We start from the raw sequence: 13,497 nt of genomic DNA, 5'->3' as shown, positions 1-13,497 counted from the left end.
TGAGTATTAAACTGTCATGGAGGTTATACCATGAGATCTGAATACTGGAAACATAAATGTCGTTATATGAGATCTAAATACTGGAACTTGAATGTTATAACATGACACGTGAAATACTAGGTGTACAACCACCAATTCTGGTGGCAACTTTACCTCATAAGCTACTTGCCTGATCCTTCATGGGATCCTACATAGCCAGTTGTATTTGGACTGAGTTTTCCTTTCTTCCCAAATCTTATAACACCTTTCATAGGCGAAACTTTCAGAACCACCAAATTATCAACTTGAAACTCTAAGTATTTACGCCATACATCCGAATAGAAATTTTGGAGACTCTGAGCCATCTTCAAATGCTCTTGAATCAACTTGAATTTTTCCATAGCCTGATAGATCAAATCTAGTCCCAACAATGCTGCCTCTCCAACTTTGAACCAACCAATTGGCGATCATTACCTTCGACCATACAGAGCTTCGTACGGTGCCATTTTGATACTGCAATGGTAATTGTTATTATAAACAAACTCAATGAGAGGTATGTGATCTTCCCCAATCCTTTAAAAGTAAGAACCTATCCTCAAGTGTCTGAATAGTGCGCTCTGCTTGGCCATCTGTTTGAGGATGTTTGTGCTGAGGTTTACTCTTATGCCTAATCCTTTCTGAAAGGACTTCTAAAAGTTTGTTGTAAACTAAGCACCATGATCTGAAAAATGATAGACAATGGAGTCTCATGCAATCTAACAATCTCCTGGATATACAACTTGGTATATTCTTCTGCTGAATATGTGGTCTTTACTATCAAGAAGTATGCTGACTTAGTAAGTCGGTCTACAATCACCCAATCAAATCATTCTTTCAAAATGAGTGAGATAATCCTATTATAAAGTCCATATTTACCATCTCCACTAAATAATATGTGTATTCTGTGGTAAAACACTAGGCTTTATGCTGCTCGACCTTCACTTGCTGACAATTCGGACACATGGCCACAAAATCTACGACGTTCTTTTTTATGTCATTCTATCAATAAATCTCCTTGAGATCATGATATATCTTTGGGGAACCTGGGTAGAATACTTGGAATTATGGGCATCTAACATGATTCTCCTTCTCTAAGTCCATCTATGTATGGACACACAATCCGTCTTAGTACCTCAAAGTACCATCATATCCCCCTTGTTCAAAATCCACCATCTTATGCATGTGATTTCCCTCTTTCAGCTACAATAAGTAGGGATCATCAAACTATTTCTCCTTCAATTTGCCTACTAAGGAGGAACAAGTCTTGTTCTGGACAATAACTCGACCACCTTCGGAGTCCGAAATTCAGACTCCTAGCTTGACTAAGCGGGGAAATTCTTTCACCAGAGTTCTCTTGTGTGCCTAAATCATGAGATATACTTACTATGCTAGATTATCTTTTTAACGTAATTCCTGAATACACTTATCATATTTTTGTGAGCTAAGTCTTTGACCACTAATTCGAAGATTAGAGTCTCGTGCAATGGCACTACCCTCGTGATACATAACTGGGCATGATTTAGTCCCAACAATGCTGCCTCTCCAACTTTGAACCAACCAATTGGCGATCATTACCTTCGACCATACAGAGCTTCGTACGGTGCCATTTTGATACTGCAATGGTAATTGTTATTATAAACAAACTCAATGAGAGGTATGTGATCTTCCCCAATCCTTTAAAAGTAAGAACCTATCCTCAAGTGTCTGAATAGTGCGCTCTGCTTGGCCATCTGTTTGAGGATGTTTGTGCTGAGGTTTACTCTTATGCCTAATCCTTTCTGAAAGGACTTCTAAAAGCTTGTTGTAAACTAAGCACCATGATCTGAAAAATGATAGACAATGGAGTCTCATGCAATCTAACAATCTCCTGGATATACAACTTGGTATATTCTTCTGCTGAATATGTGGTCTTTACTATCAAGAAGTATGCTGACTTAGTAAGTCGGTCTACAATCACCCAATCAAATCATTCTTTCAAAATGAGTGAGATAATCCTATTATAAAGTCCATATTTACCATCTCCACTAAATAATATGTGTATTCTGTGGTAAAACACTAGGCTTTATGCTGCTCGACCTTCACTTGCTGACAATTCGGACACATGGCCACAAAATCTACGACGTTCTTTTTTATGTCATTCTATCAATAAATCTCCTTGAGATCATGATATATCTTTGGGGAACCTGGGTAGAATACTTGGAATTATGGGCATCTAACATGATTCTCCTTCTCTAAGTCCATCTATGTCTGGACACACAATCCGTCTTGGTACCTCAAAGTACCATCATATCCCCCTTGTTCAAAATCCACCATCTTATGCATGTGATTTCCCTCTTTCAGCTACAATAAGTAGGGATCATCAAACTATTTCTCCTTCAATTTGCCTACTAAGGAGGAACAAGTCTTGTTCTGGACAATAACTCGACCACCTTCGGAGTCCGAAATTCGGACTCCTAGCTTGACTAAGCGGGGAAATTCTTTCACCAGAGTTCTCTTGTGTGCCTAAATCATGAGATATACTTACTATGCTAGATTATCTTTTTAACGTAATTCCTGAATACACTTATCATATTTTTGTGAGCTAAGTCTTTGACCACTAATTCGAAGATTAGAGTCTCGTGCAATGGCACTACCCTCGTGATACATAACTGGGCATGATTTTATAGTTTTTATATCCCATGCTAACTATGTGGGTTTCAAATCTCCAACTGGACTTATTGACGATTTTCTCATCTCCCCCTTAGACCAAAGGTTAAGTTCTTGTACTTGCGGATCTTTCTCTTTTGTTAGGATCCGAATAATTTTTCTTATCTTCTGTAATTATTTATACTTTACGTCAATGATGACTCATGTTCCAACTTACTTCTAAGCAATCTTTCTTACTAGAAAAAACTAATTATTCACATAAACAGAAAGCTAATGTATTCACGACTATCATACACAATCTTAATGATTTAACTCTTCTCACACTGACAATCTTGGGGGAAACACCTTTTCGATAACTCTTAAAGGTTATTCTTCTATAGTTTGCTCTCTTACTAGCTAGCTGATTATTTTTTTTAACTATGTACTTGGATTATACTTAGGGAAATTTCATCTATCCTAAACAAAATTGGAATATCAATCCCCAAAAAATACACTTTAAAATCATATCAGACTATAAACATTCGGGGTAAACTCTTGGTCACATAACCTATGGGGAACTGTCATATCCATTATCTCACAACAATATTTGCTTCTTATAGTAACTTACTAACGTGGTACTTTCTAATTTTAATATGAATAAATCTGAACAACTTAAAATCATTCCCTGAATTCAATATCGGCTGCTCTTGATTCTCCTTTCGTACATCATATCTTCTTAGTCATATGCATAAATCATACGAAAGACACATCTTGTTAATAACAAACTTGTTTGACTCCTATTTATTTTGCGCTTAGGCTCTTCTTTGTCCAAAACTATAGTGATAAATTCATGCCCACTGCAACTAAATTCTTAACCTGTTACATTGTGGGGTCTGACATCTGAACTATCACCATCCAACATGTGGCTCCATTTCGAAGAATTAAAATAAAATTGTTCTGTGAGGTAAAGCACATACAGATACACTACCATACACAAAGATGTCCTTCAGAGTATACCATTATCTGATAAATCACTTCCTGCACCAACCGGCGAGTCTTGAGTCTTAATTTGGACCTAAAACGTGCAAACATTTTGCTATATCTGTTACTTACCTTTTTCTCTTAGCACCCATACGCATCACTGTATACTCACAAGTAACCAGATTTTGGATACACTAAAAATTGGAGATCCAGTAACTGAATAACTGATACTAGTATACTGAATAACCATAAACCTGCTAACTAGAAGACTGTAGAACTGGTAACTCAGGTAAACTGATAACCATAAAACATGATAACTGCTTTCGTAATTTCTGATAAGGTTATGCTCTTATATGTAGTACTATCCATTGTATCTCGCTTTCAGCATCCTCTTAAGTCTCATTTGTTACCAACCTGTACTCCAACATTATACCCCAATAGATGATCATCCTCTCTAAGACCTTGGGTATTTCCTACCCGTCACTTGGGCATTCGATACGCTTGGAATTCGATAGGAAGATAAGGTTACCTATTGCTCTAAGCTTCATGGCATAAACTTGAGTAAAAAGATATGATACAATCCTGAATTTCTAGGTAGCTAAAAATTTATATGTGTGGCCTACACAAACATATAAAGGAAACTCCACTGAACACAACTTCATAGACTCCGTAAGATACTTGAACCTATTGCTCTGATACCAATATTTGTCACGCCCTGAACATGGGTCTAGACGTAACACGACACCCGGTTCCTGACTAAATACGACCAAGCAAACTAACTGGCTAGTTGAATCAACATGTTATATCATAACATACTAAATGCGAAAGTTAAACTAACACATGTTGATATACTGAAAGTATGAATAATATAAATCAAAGTACGAAAATACTAATATAAGTTTGAAACATATTTGTATCCAACATTGCTTAACATAAAAAGCTTGCGACTTTGTCTAACTATTACTCTAGTCTATGAAGCCTCTAATAATGTACTAAAAACACTGACTATTTGTAAATACTGAAAGACTGTAATGCAATGATAATTCCTCGAAAGAACTAGGACTCAACAAATAGCTGATACGAGAACCCTAGCGCACTTAATCGTCAACCTGCTAATCATTACCTACATCGTGAAATGCAGGCCCCGGGCGAAAGGGACATCATTACATTTAAATTGCACTGGTATGTTAAAAAACTAAAAGAAAGAACTGTAAATGTTGAAATTGAAACTAAACCGATGACTTATAACTGATAACTGAACTGATAAATAATGACTGATAACTGATAACTTATAACTAAACTGAATAAAGGACGTAAGGATATGAATACTCCCTCTTCTAAATGATAGACCACCTATTATATATATATATATATATATATATATATATATATATATATATATATATATATATATATATATATATGCATAAGCCCAAGTATACGTATACATAAGTGCGGCCTCAGTACCAAAGATGCATAAAGCATAAACTGCAGCCTCAAGTCCAAAAATACATAAAGAATAAACTATAGCCTCGGGCCCAAATACAGGAGTTCAACATTCAGGGATTTAACATCAGGAACTGAGAATCATACTGAAATACATAATACTCAAAATACCGAATAATATTGAGTTACATGATACTAGAAATAACTGGACTAGAATATGTATTCATGAATTGATTATAAAAACTCTAAGTTCGACTGTTTATGACATGCTGAGTAATATAGACTGGGAATCATGGGCATCAAAGAAAAGTCTATATTGATTACACACTGAGCTCACAACGTTCGCTATTAAAGTCTTGAACGAAATATGACGCTAGAGAATAGAAGTTATGCAACTATTCAAGGAACTAAACTTAATTATATTTTTGATGAAATTAATAACATTGTAAAAGAAACATAGTGTGGGTAGAATTATATAACATTCTGAAACACAGAGAGAGTTAGCCTTACATACCTTGACTCTGGTCCTTTTAAGCGTATCAAAATGTTCGCCGCCTCTCTCAACGATAATCTATGTCAATATTTATCAAGAGGAACAAATATTAGCACTAATGCTCATGTTTCTATCACTGAGGCATTGTACCAAACACCTTATGGTGTAAAGCTTCATAGCCCTTATTAATTGTGCTTTGTTCACCTAATTCTTATTCTTCTACTTCTAGGTGATTGTACAATCCCAAATAGATGTTATCTAACAATGTTTCTCATCACGGAAATGATTATAACAATCTTAAGTCAACAACCCAAAACCTTAGCATAGCTCATATGATTCTATTTATCAAACCCATCTACTATTCAAAACTCATCAATTCATAGCTATAAATGATTAAGGAGTAGGAGCATTACCTTTTTTGAAGTTCAATCCTCTTAAATTCGAGTTCTAGGGTTTCTTTTTTTTTAAAATGATGTCACGGTCGAATATATAATGATTTGAAGGATTTATCCATGTTAATAAGGTATTGGAGAAATAAAATTAACTTAGAATCATCGGTAGAACTTATCTTTGATGATGGAGGGACCTTGGGGGAGTTAGGTTCTTGAGATCTTCCCTTTCTAGAGTAAGTTTTCATGTTTTGGGGTTTAGGGGATGAGGTAGAGATTTTAAATAAGTGTACACGTCCCAAAACTTGAGGAGGAAATAAAAGTAACTCGGATAAACTTCGTCGGCGTGGGACATCATCATAGGTGCCAAAATAACAGTGCAAGGCGCCATCAGAGGCGCCAAAACTACACGTTATTGCACTGTCAGGGCGTCAAGGTTAATGACCTGGATAGTGCCCTACACTGTCTTAGGCTGTGCATTTTCATGGCCTTGCATTGTCTAAGGCAATAAGATGGACCTCTCATAAACTTAGTCGATTCTATCAAATTTTGAGCACCTCACACTCCTTCTTGATTCAAAAATAACTATTTCTACCCATACTCATCCCGATAGGACTTCACATGCCTAAAAGGTTACATTAATACTCATTTAATGCATCCATGCATAATCTAAATTTATGGAGTGCTATAACTCAGTTACTTTGATATATGAAATTCTTCCCTCTTTCTTCCTCCTAAGAAAATATCTTTCTTGTTTTGGGTACATACGTATGAGTTTGCCTGTGTGATTAAAGTATTTGCTTTCGTCTCAAACTTTATACAATTGATAAAAGTTTTGGACTTCTAGTATGCAATACCATGATACTTAGGATTTACAAATTTCAGACTTCTATCTTTGGTAAAGAAAACAAAATTATTTTTCAGTAATCAATATAAGGCATTTCTAAGAATATAACACAACTACTTTTTTGACATAGACAATAATGCCCCGAAAGAACTGGGACTCACCAAATAGCTGATACGAGAATCCTAGCGCTTTGAATCATCAAGCTATAAATCATTACCTGTATAGTAAGATGCAGGTCCCAGGCGAAAGGGACATTAGTAAATTTGAGTTGCACAGGTATGTAACGCAACTGAAAGTAAGAACAGTAAATGCTAAAACATAAACTAAATTGATAACTTATAACTGATAACTAAACCGATAACTAATGATTGATAACTGATAACTAAACTGAACAAAGGAAATAAAACATTTGAATACTCTCTCTTAGGAATAATGAACCACCTATTTATCTAAATAAATAAACTGCGGCTTCAGGCCCAATATATTTATGCATAAGCTGCGGCCTCATGTCAGGATCCCAATTTTCCTCTGTAGGATGTCGTGATGGTACCTAGTCTCTAACACTAAGTAAGCCTAACAACATGTGGAATATAATTGAGATAACAATAAACTCTCAAATAGATAACAATTGTTAATAAAGAAGACTCCATAAATCATCATATACAATTCTCAAAAACCAGGTGATACCGAGTCACAAGGTCTACACGAGTATCATAGTTATCCCTATACAACTGTATCTAATAACAAGAGGAAAAATATAAAAATAGATAGAGGGTGACTCCGAGGCCTGCAAACGCTGGCAGGTATACCTTGAAGTCTCCACGTACGAACTCAACTCACTGATGTTGGGACTGATAGGAGGTACCTGGATATGCACAAAAGATGTGCATAAGTGTAGCATGAGTACACCACAACGGTACCTAGTAAGTGCCAAGCCTTACCTCGGTAAAGTAGTGACAAGGTCAGGTCAAAGCCCTACTGGAATGATAAGAAGAAATGAACAAGTGTATACCAGTGTAGTAATGATAGCAATGAAATGGAAACAACAAATGACATAGCAAGGTTAGCTACACGGAACTAAAGCAATTAATGTAGCATGAAGAAAACCAAGGACTGATATGCTAAGGAAATGAAACAACAAAAGACAGGTGCATCAATAAAGAAATACCAACAAGAGTCACTACCGAGGTACTGCCTCGTAGTCTCGAATCACTAAAATAATTCACAATCTTTCCTTATATCACTGCGGGAGCCTTGCATTTAGTATATAAAAATCATTTTCCCGAAATAGCATCCCGCATTTTAGCCAACCTTATCACACCGGATGGCTTCTAGTAGTTCCCCTACTAGCCACGCGTATCAAGCCCACCTTATCTCACCGCATGCATTTCAACCCCAAAACCTTATACCACCGCATGCGTATCAATATCACAACGTATCACAAATTGCACCATAAGTGCCTAACATCACAACTTGCCACTAAAACCAACAATAATAGTGTTTTCAAAATAAAGAGCACATGGATCAACCACAAAGTACACAAGAGTCTCAACAATAATAACCGGTAGGGAATAACTCAGCAAGAATAGTATTTCACAACATAACACCTTCCCTCAATGCGAATCACGTTCTTTATAACTCAATACCAATTTCAACAACAAGATATCCCAAGAATAACAACTTCAAGTGAAGAGTTCAATGGTTAAATAATGAATACGGAATAAAGGAAAACAAGAACTTCAAATAAACATGTAGAGAAATAAGCAAGTAAGAGATAAGACAAGTAGAACATGTGAAAATAGACTAATGACGAGGGAAATAACATTTTAAAATAACTCAATTAAGGCATGAAAGGAATCTACATAGCTAAAACCGGTAAATTTCCATGTTTAGCCCATTTACACATTAGGCACCTTGCGTACAAGGCTTCCACACATCACCATTATCACAATACAACACCAATCCTAAGGGGTAATTCCCCCACACAAAGTTAAGCAAGATACTTACCTCAAAACACGCTACACAATCCACTAGTAGGTCGTTCCCTCGATTATCCAACTCCGAACGGCTCGAATCTAGACAAAACAACTTCATACCATAAATATAAACTATAAGAAGCTAATTCAAATAATAAAGTCACGATCTTTGCAAAGAAATAAAAAGTCAACTCAAAAGGTCAACCTGGGCTCGCGTCTCGGAACCCGATAAAAATTACAAAATCCAAACTACCATTCGATAACGAGTCCAACTATACAAGAATTACTCAAATTCAACCTCAAATCGCCTTTCAAAACACAAATTTAGTCTAGGACGTTTTCATAATTTTCCCCAAATTTTCAACTCAAATCCCTAATTAGATGATGAAAATAGTAATGGATTCATGAAATATAGTCCAATCCGGGTTAGAATCACTTACCCCAATGATTTCCTTTAAGAACCCTCAAAATATCGCCTCACACAGAGCTCTCTAGGTCCAGAATATGAAAAATGAGATGAACCTTCGTTTTTGAACTTTAAATTCTTCCCAAGTGTTAATCTTCTTCGCGATCGCGGGAATTGCTTCGCGATCGCGAAGAAAAAATGCACAAGCTACCAAAATAACACTTCGCGAACGCGCTAGTTCACGCGACACACTTTCTCTTCCTTCTTCGCGGACTCAACCTCCTTCACGCATTTGCGATGTACTGAAAGCCAACCCTCCGCGGTCGCAGGCCTCTTCTCACAATCGCATAGAACAAATTTCCCCTAGTACCAAATAACTCTTCGCGATCGCGATCGCGATCGCGACATCCCACTCACGATCGCATATAAGGAAACCAGTAGCAGCTGATTCAGTAGTCTTCAAGATTCCGAAATGTACCGAACATGATCCGAATTACACCAGGGGCCTATAACATCATTCAAACACGCTCGAAGCATCAAATCATATCAAACAACACTAGAACCACGAATCGCGCATCGATTCAAGCCTAAGGAACTTATGAACTTTCGAATTTCAAAACTAATGTCGATTCATACCGAAACAAACTCGATTGACTTCAAAGTTTGCACATAAATCATAAATGGCATAACAGACCTATTCAAACTTCCAAAATAGGGATCCGACCCCGATATCAATAAAGTAAACTTCCTATAAAACTTTCCAATCTTCCAAACCTTAAATCTCTAACTTTCGCCAACTCACGCCGAAATGACCTACGAACTTCCAAATCAACATACAGACACGTTCCTAAGTCTAAAATTACAATACATAGCTATTGGAAACGTCAAAACTCCATTCCGGAGTCGTCTATACAAAATTCAAACTACGATCAACTATTACAACTTAAACCTCCAACTTAGGGACTATGTGTCCCATTTCACTCCAAAACTCACCCGAAACCAAAACCAAACACCCCCGGTGAATCACATGACTACAACACAACATAGAGGATGCAATAAATAGGTGATCATGGCTGAAATACTTAAAACGATCGGCCGAGTCGTTACATCTTCCCTCTCTTAAAATAAATGTTCGTCCTCGAATGAGTATAGAGACATACTTGAAGTGTTGAAAAGGTGAGGATAATGGCTACGCATATCAAGCTCGGTCTCCCAAGTCACCTCCTCGACTGACTGACCCCTCCATTGGACCTTCACTGAAGCAATATTCTTCGACCTCAACTTTCAGGCCTGTCTATCCAAAATGGTCCCCAGCTCCTCAATATATGACAAGTCCTTGTCCAACTGGACGGAGGTGAAATCCAACACATGAGACGGATCGTCGTGATACTGCCAAAGCATAGAAACTTGGAATACTGGATGAACTGCAGCTAGAATATGTGGTAGTGCAAACCTGTAGGCCAACTATCCAATCCTCTCAAGAATCTTAAAAGGTCTAATATACATAGGGCTCAACTTGCCCTTCTTTCCGAACCTCATAACACCCTTCATGAATGCAACATCGCGAACCTTCCGATCCGCATAACTCTTCTGTCTAGATTGGGCTGTGTGAAGCCGATCTTGAATAAGTTTAACCATTTTTAAAGCATCCTGAACCAAGTATGTACCCAATATCCTAGCCTAGCCCGGCCCAAACCAACCCACCGGAGACCGATACTGCCTCCCACACAAAGCCTCATACGGAGCCATCTAAATGCTCGACTGGTAGTTGTTGTTGTAAGAAAACTCCACAAGTGGAAAGAATTTATCCCAAGAACCCCCAAACTCCATCACACATGCACATAGCATATCCTCTAATATCTAAATAGTGCGCTCGGACTTTCCGTCCAGCTGAGGGTGAAATGATGTACTCAACTGAACCCGCGCCTAACTCACGTTTTATGGCCCTCCATAACCGCGATGTAAACTATGTAGCTCGGTCAGATATGATGGAAAATAGCACGCCATGAAGTCGGACAATCTCCATTGGAATGATATGAGCCACTGGAATGTTATGAGCCAACTTGGTCAACATATCCACAATCACCTATACTGCATCAAACTTCCTCTGAGTCCGTGAGAGACCGACAACAAAATCCATAGTAACCCGCTCCCATTTCCACTCTGGAATCTCTAGCCTCTAAAGCAATCCACTTGGCTGATGATGCTTATACTTCAACTGCTGACAATTTAGGCACCGAGCTGCATACTCTACTATGTCCTTCTTCATTCTCCTCCACCAATAGTGCTGTCTCAAATCCTGATACATCTTAGCGGTACCCGGATGAATGGATTACCGCGAACGGTGAACCTCCTGAAGAATCAACAATCCATCTACATTGGGCACAAATAGCCTGCCCTGCATCTGTAACACGCTGTCATCCTCAATAGTGACCTCTTTGGCATCGCCATGCTGAACTGTGTCCTTGAGGACAAGCAGATAGGGGTCGTCATACTTACGCTCTCTAATACGGTCATTTAGAGAAGACCGAGAAACCATACAAGTCAAAACTCGACTCAGCTCCAAAACATCCAATCTAACAAACTGGTTAGCCAAGGCCTGAACATCCAATGTTAATGGCCTATCTACTGCCGGTAGATATACTAAACTGCCCAAGCTCTCCACCTTACGAATCACGGCATCGGCCACCACATTGGCCTTTCTGAGATGATATAGAATAGTGATATCATAGTCCTTAAGCAACTCTAGCCATATCCGCTGCCACAAGTTAAGATCCTTCTGTTTGAATAGATGTTGTAAACTTCAGTGGTCGGTATAGACCTCACAAGCGACACCGTACAAATAGTGCCGCCAAATCTTCAAGGAATGAACAATAGCTGCTAACTCAAGGTCGTAGATATGATAGCTCTTTTTATGTACCTTCAATAGTCTATACACGTAGGCAATCACCCTATCATCCTACATCAACACCGCCCGAGGCCAACACACGACGCATTATAGTACATAGTGTAGGACCCCGAGGCCGTAGGCATCACCAACACTAGGGATGTAGTTAAAGTAGTCTTGAGATTTTGAAAGCTCTCCTCACACTCCTTTGTCCACCTGAACGGAGCACCCTTCTGGGTCAATCTGGTCAGGTGCGATAATAGATGAGAAACCCTCTACGAATAGAAGGTAATACCCTGCCAAACCAAGAAAACTCATAATCTCAGTAGCTGAAGACGGTCTGAGCCAACTCTGTATTGCTTCAGTCTTCTTCAAATCTACCTTGATCCCCTCACTTGACACGACATGACCCAAAAAAGCCATCGAATCAAGCTAGAATTCACACTTTGAAAATTTTGCATACAACTTCTTTTCTCTCAAGGTTTGGAGCACGATCCTCAGGTGATGTTCATGATCCTCCCAGCTTTGGGAGTACACCAAGATGTCATCAATAAACACAATGATGAATGAGTCAAGATAGGGCTGGAATACACTATTCATCAAGTGCATGAATATTGTTGGGGCGTTGGTCAGCCCAAATGATAGCACAAGGAACACGTAATGAGCATAACGAGTCTTGAAGGCGGTCTTCGAATATCTGGCACCCGAATCTTCAACTGATGATAGCCTAACCGCAATCAATCTTTGAGAACACTGTAGCACCGTGTATTTTATCAAATAGGTCATCAATGCATGGCAATGGATACCTGTTCTTCAATGTAACCTTTTTCAACTATCGATAATTAATACACATACGCATAGAACCATCCTTCTTCTTTACAAACAAGACCGGAGCACCCCAAGGTGACACACTGGGCCGAATGAAGACCTTATCAAGTAACTCTTGCAACTTCTCCTTTAACTCCTTCAACTCTACTGGGGCCATAAGATATGGTGGGATAGAAATGGGTTGAGTGTCCGGTAACAAATCAATACCAAAATCGATATCACTATTAGGCGGCATGCCCGGAAGATATGTCGGAAATACATCTAGATAATCCCTCACTACCGGAACTGACTCAATTGTAGGAGTATCAACACTAACATCTTTCACAAAGGCTAGATATGCCTACACCCCTTACCAACCATCAATTGCGCCTTAAGGAAAGACACCACCCTACTAGGAACATAATCCAAAGTACCCTTCCTCTCCAATCGTGGAAAACCTGGCACATCCAATGTCATCATCTTGACATGACAATCAAGAAAAGCATGATAGGGCGACAACTAGTCCATGCCAAAAAATAACATCAAAATCTACCATACTGAGCAATAATAGATCGACTCTAGTCTCAAAACCACCAAGAAAAACCAAACACGATCAATATAT

The 13,497-nt window shown here is 38.4% G+C and overlaps 1 protein-coding gene across 1 annotated transcript; it reads right to left on the bottom strand.

Moving 5' to 3' along the window:
- Window positions 1-522: 522 nt before the first annotated feature.
- Window positions 523-12,491, bottom strand: LOC138892155 (uncharacterized). Its single transcript, XM_070175857.1, has 7 exons — window positions 12,271-12,491; window positions 11,532-11,883; window positions 7,017-7,088; window positions 5,585-5,641; window positions 3,757-3,818; window positions 1,709-1,840; window positions 523-700 (listed from the first exon to the last, which is right to left on the bottom strand). Exons 1-7 carry the CDS (start codon window positions 12,489-12,491, stop codon window positions 523-525), a joined length of 1,074 nt encoding a protein of 357 aa, XP_070031958.1.
- Between the last annotated feature and the right edge of the window lie 1,006 nt (window positions 12,492-13,497).

Source organism: Nicotiana tomentosiformis, chromosome 5, assembly GCF_000390325.3.
Source record: "Nicotiana tomentosiformis chromosome 5, ASM39032v3, whole genome shotgun sequence".
Taxonomy (NCBI): Eukaryota; Viridiplantae; Streptophyta; class Magnoliopsida; order Solanales; family Solanaceae; genus Nicotiana; species Nicotiana tomentosiformis.
This window is presented reverse-complemented; position numbering and strand designations above follow the sequence as displayed.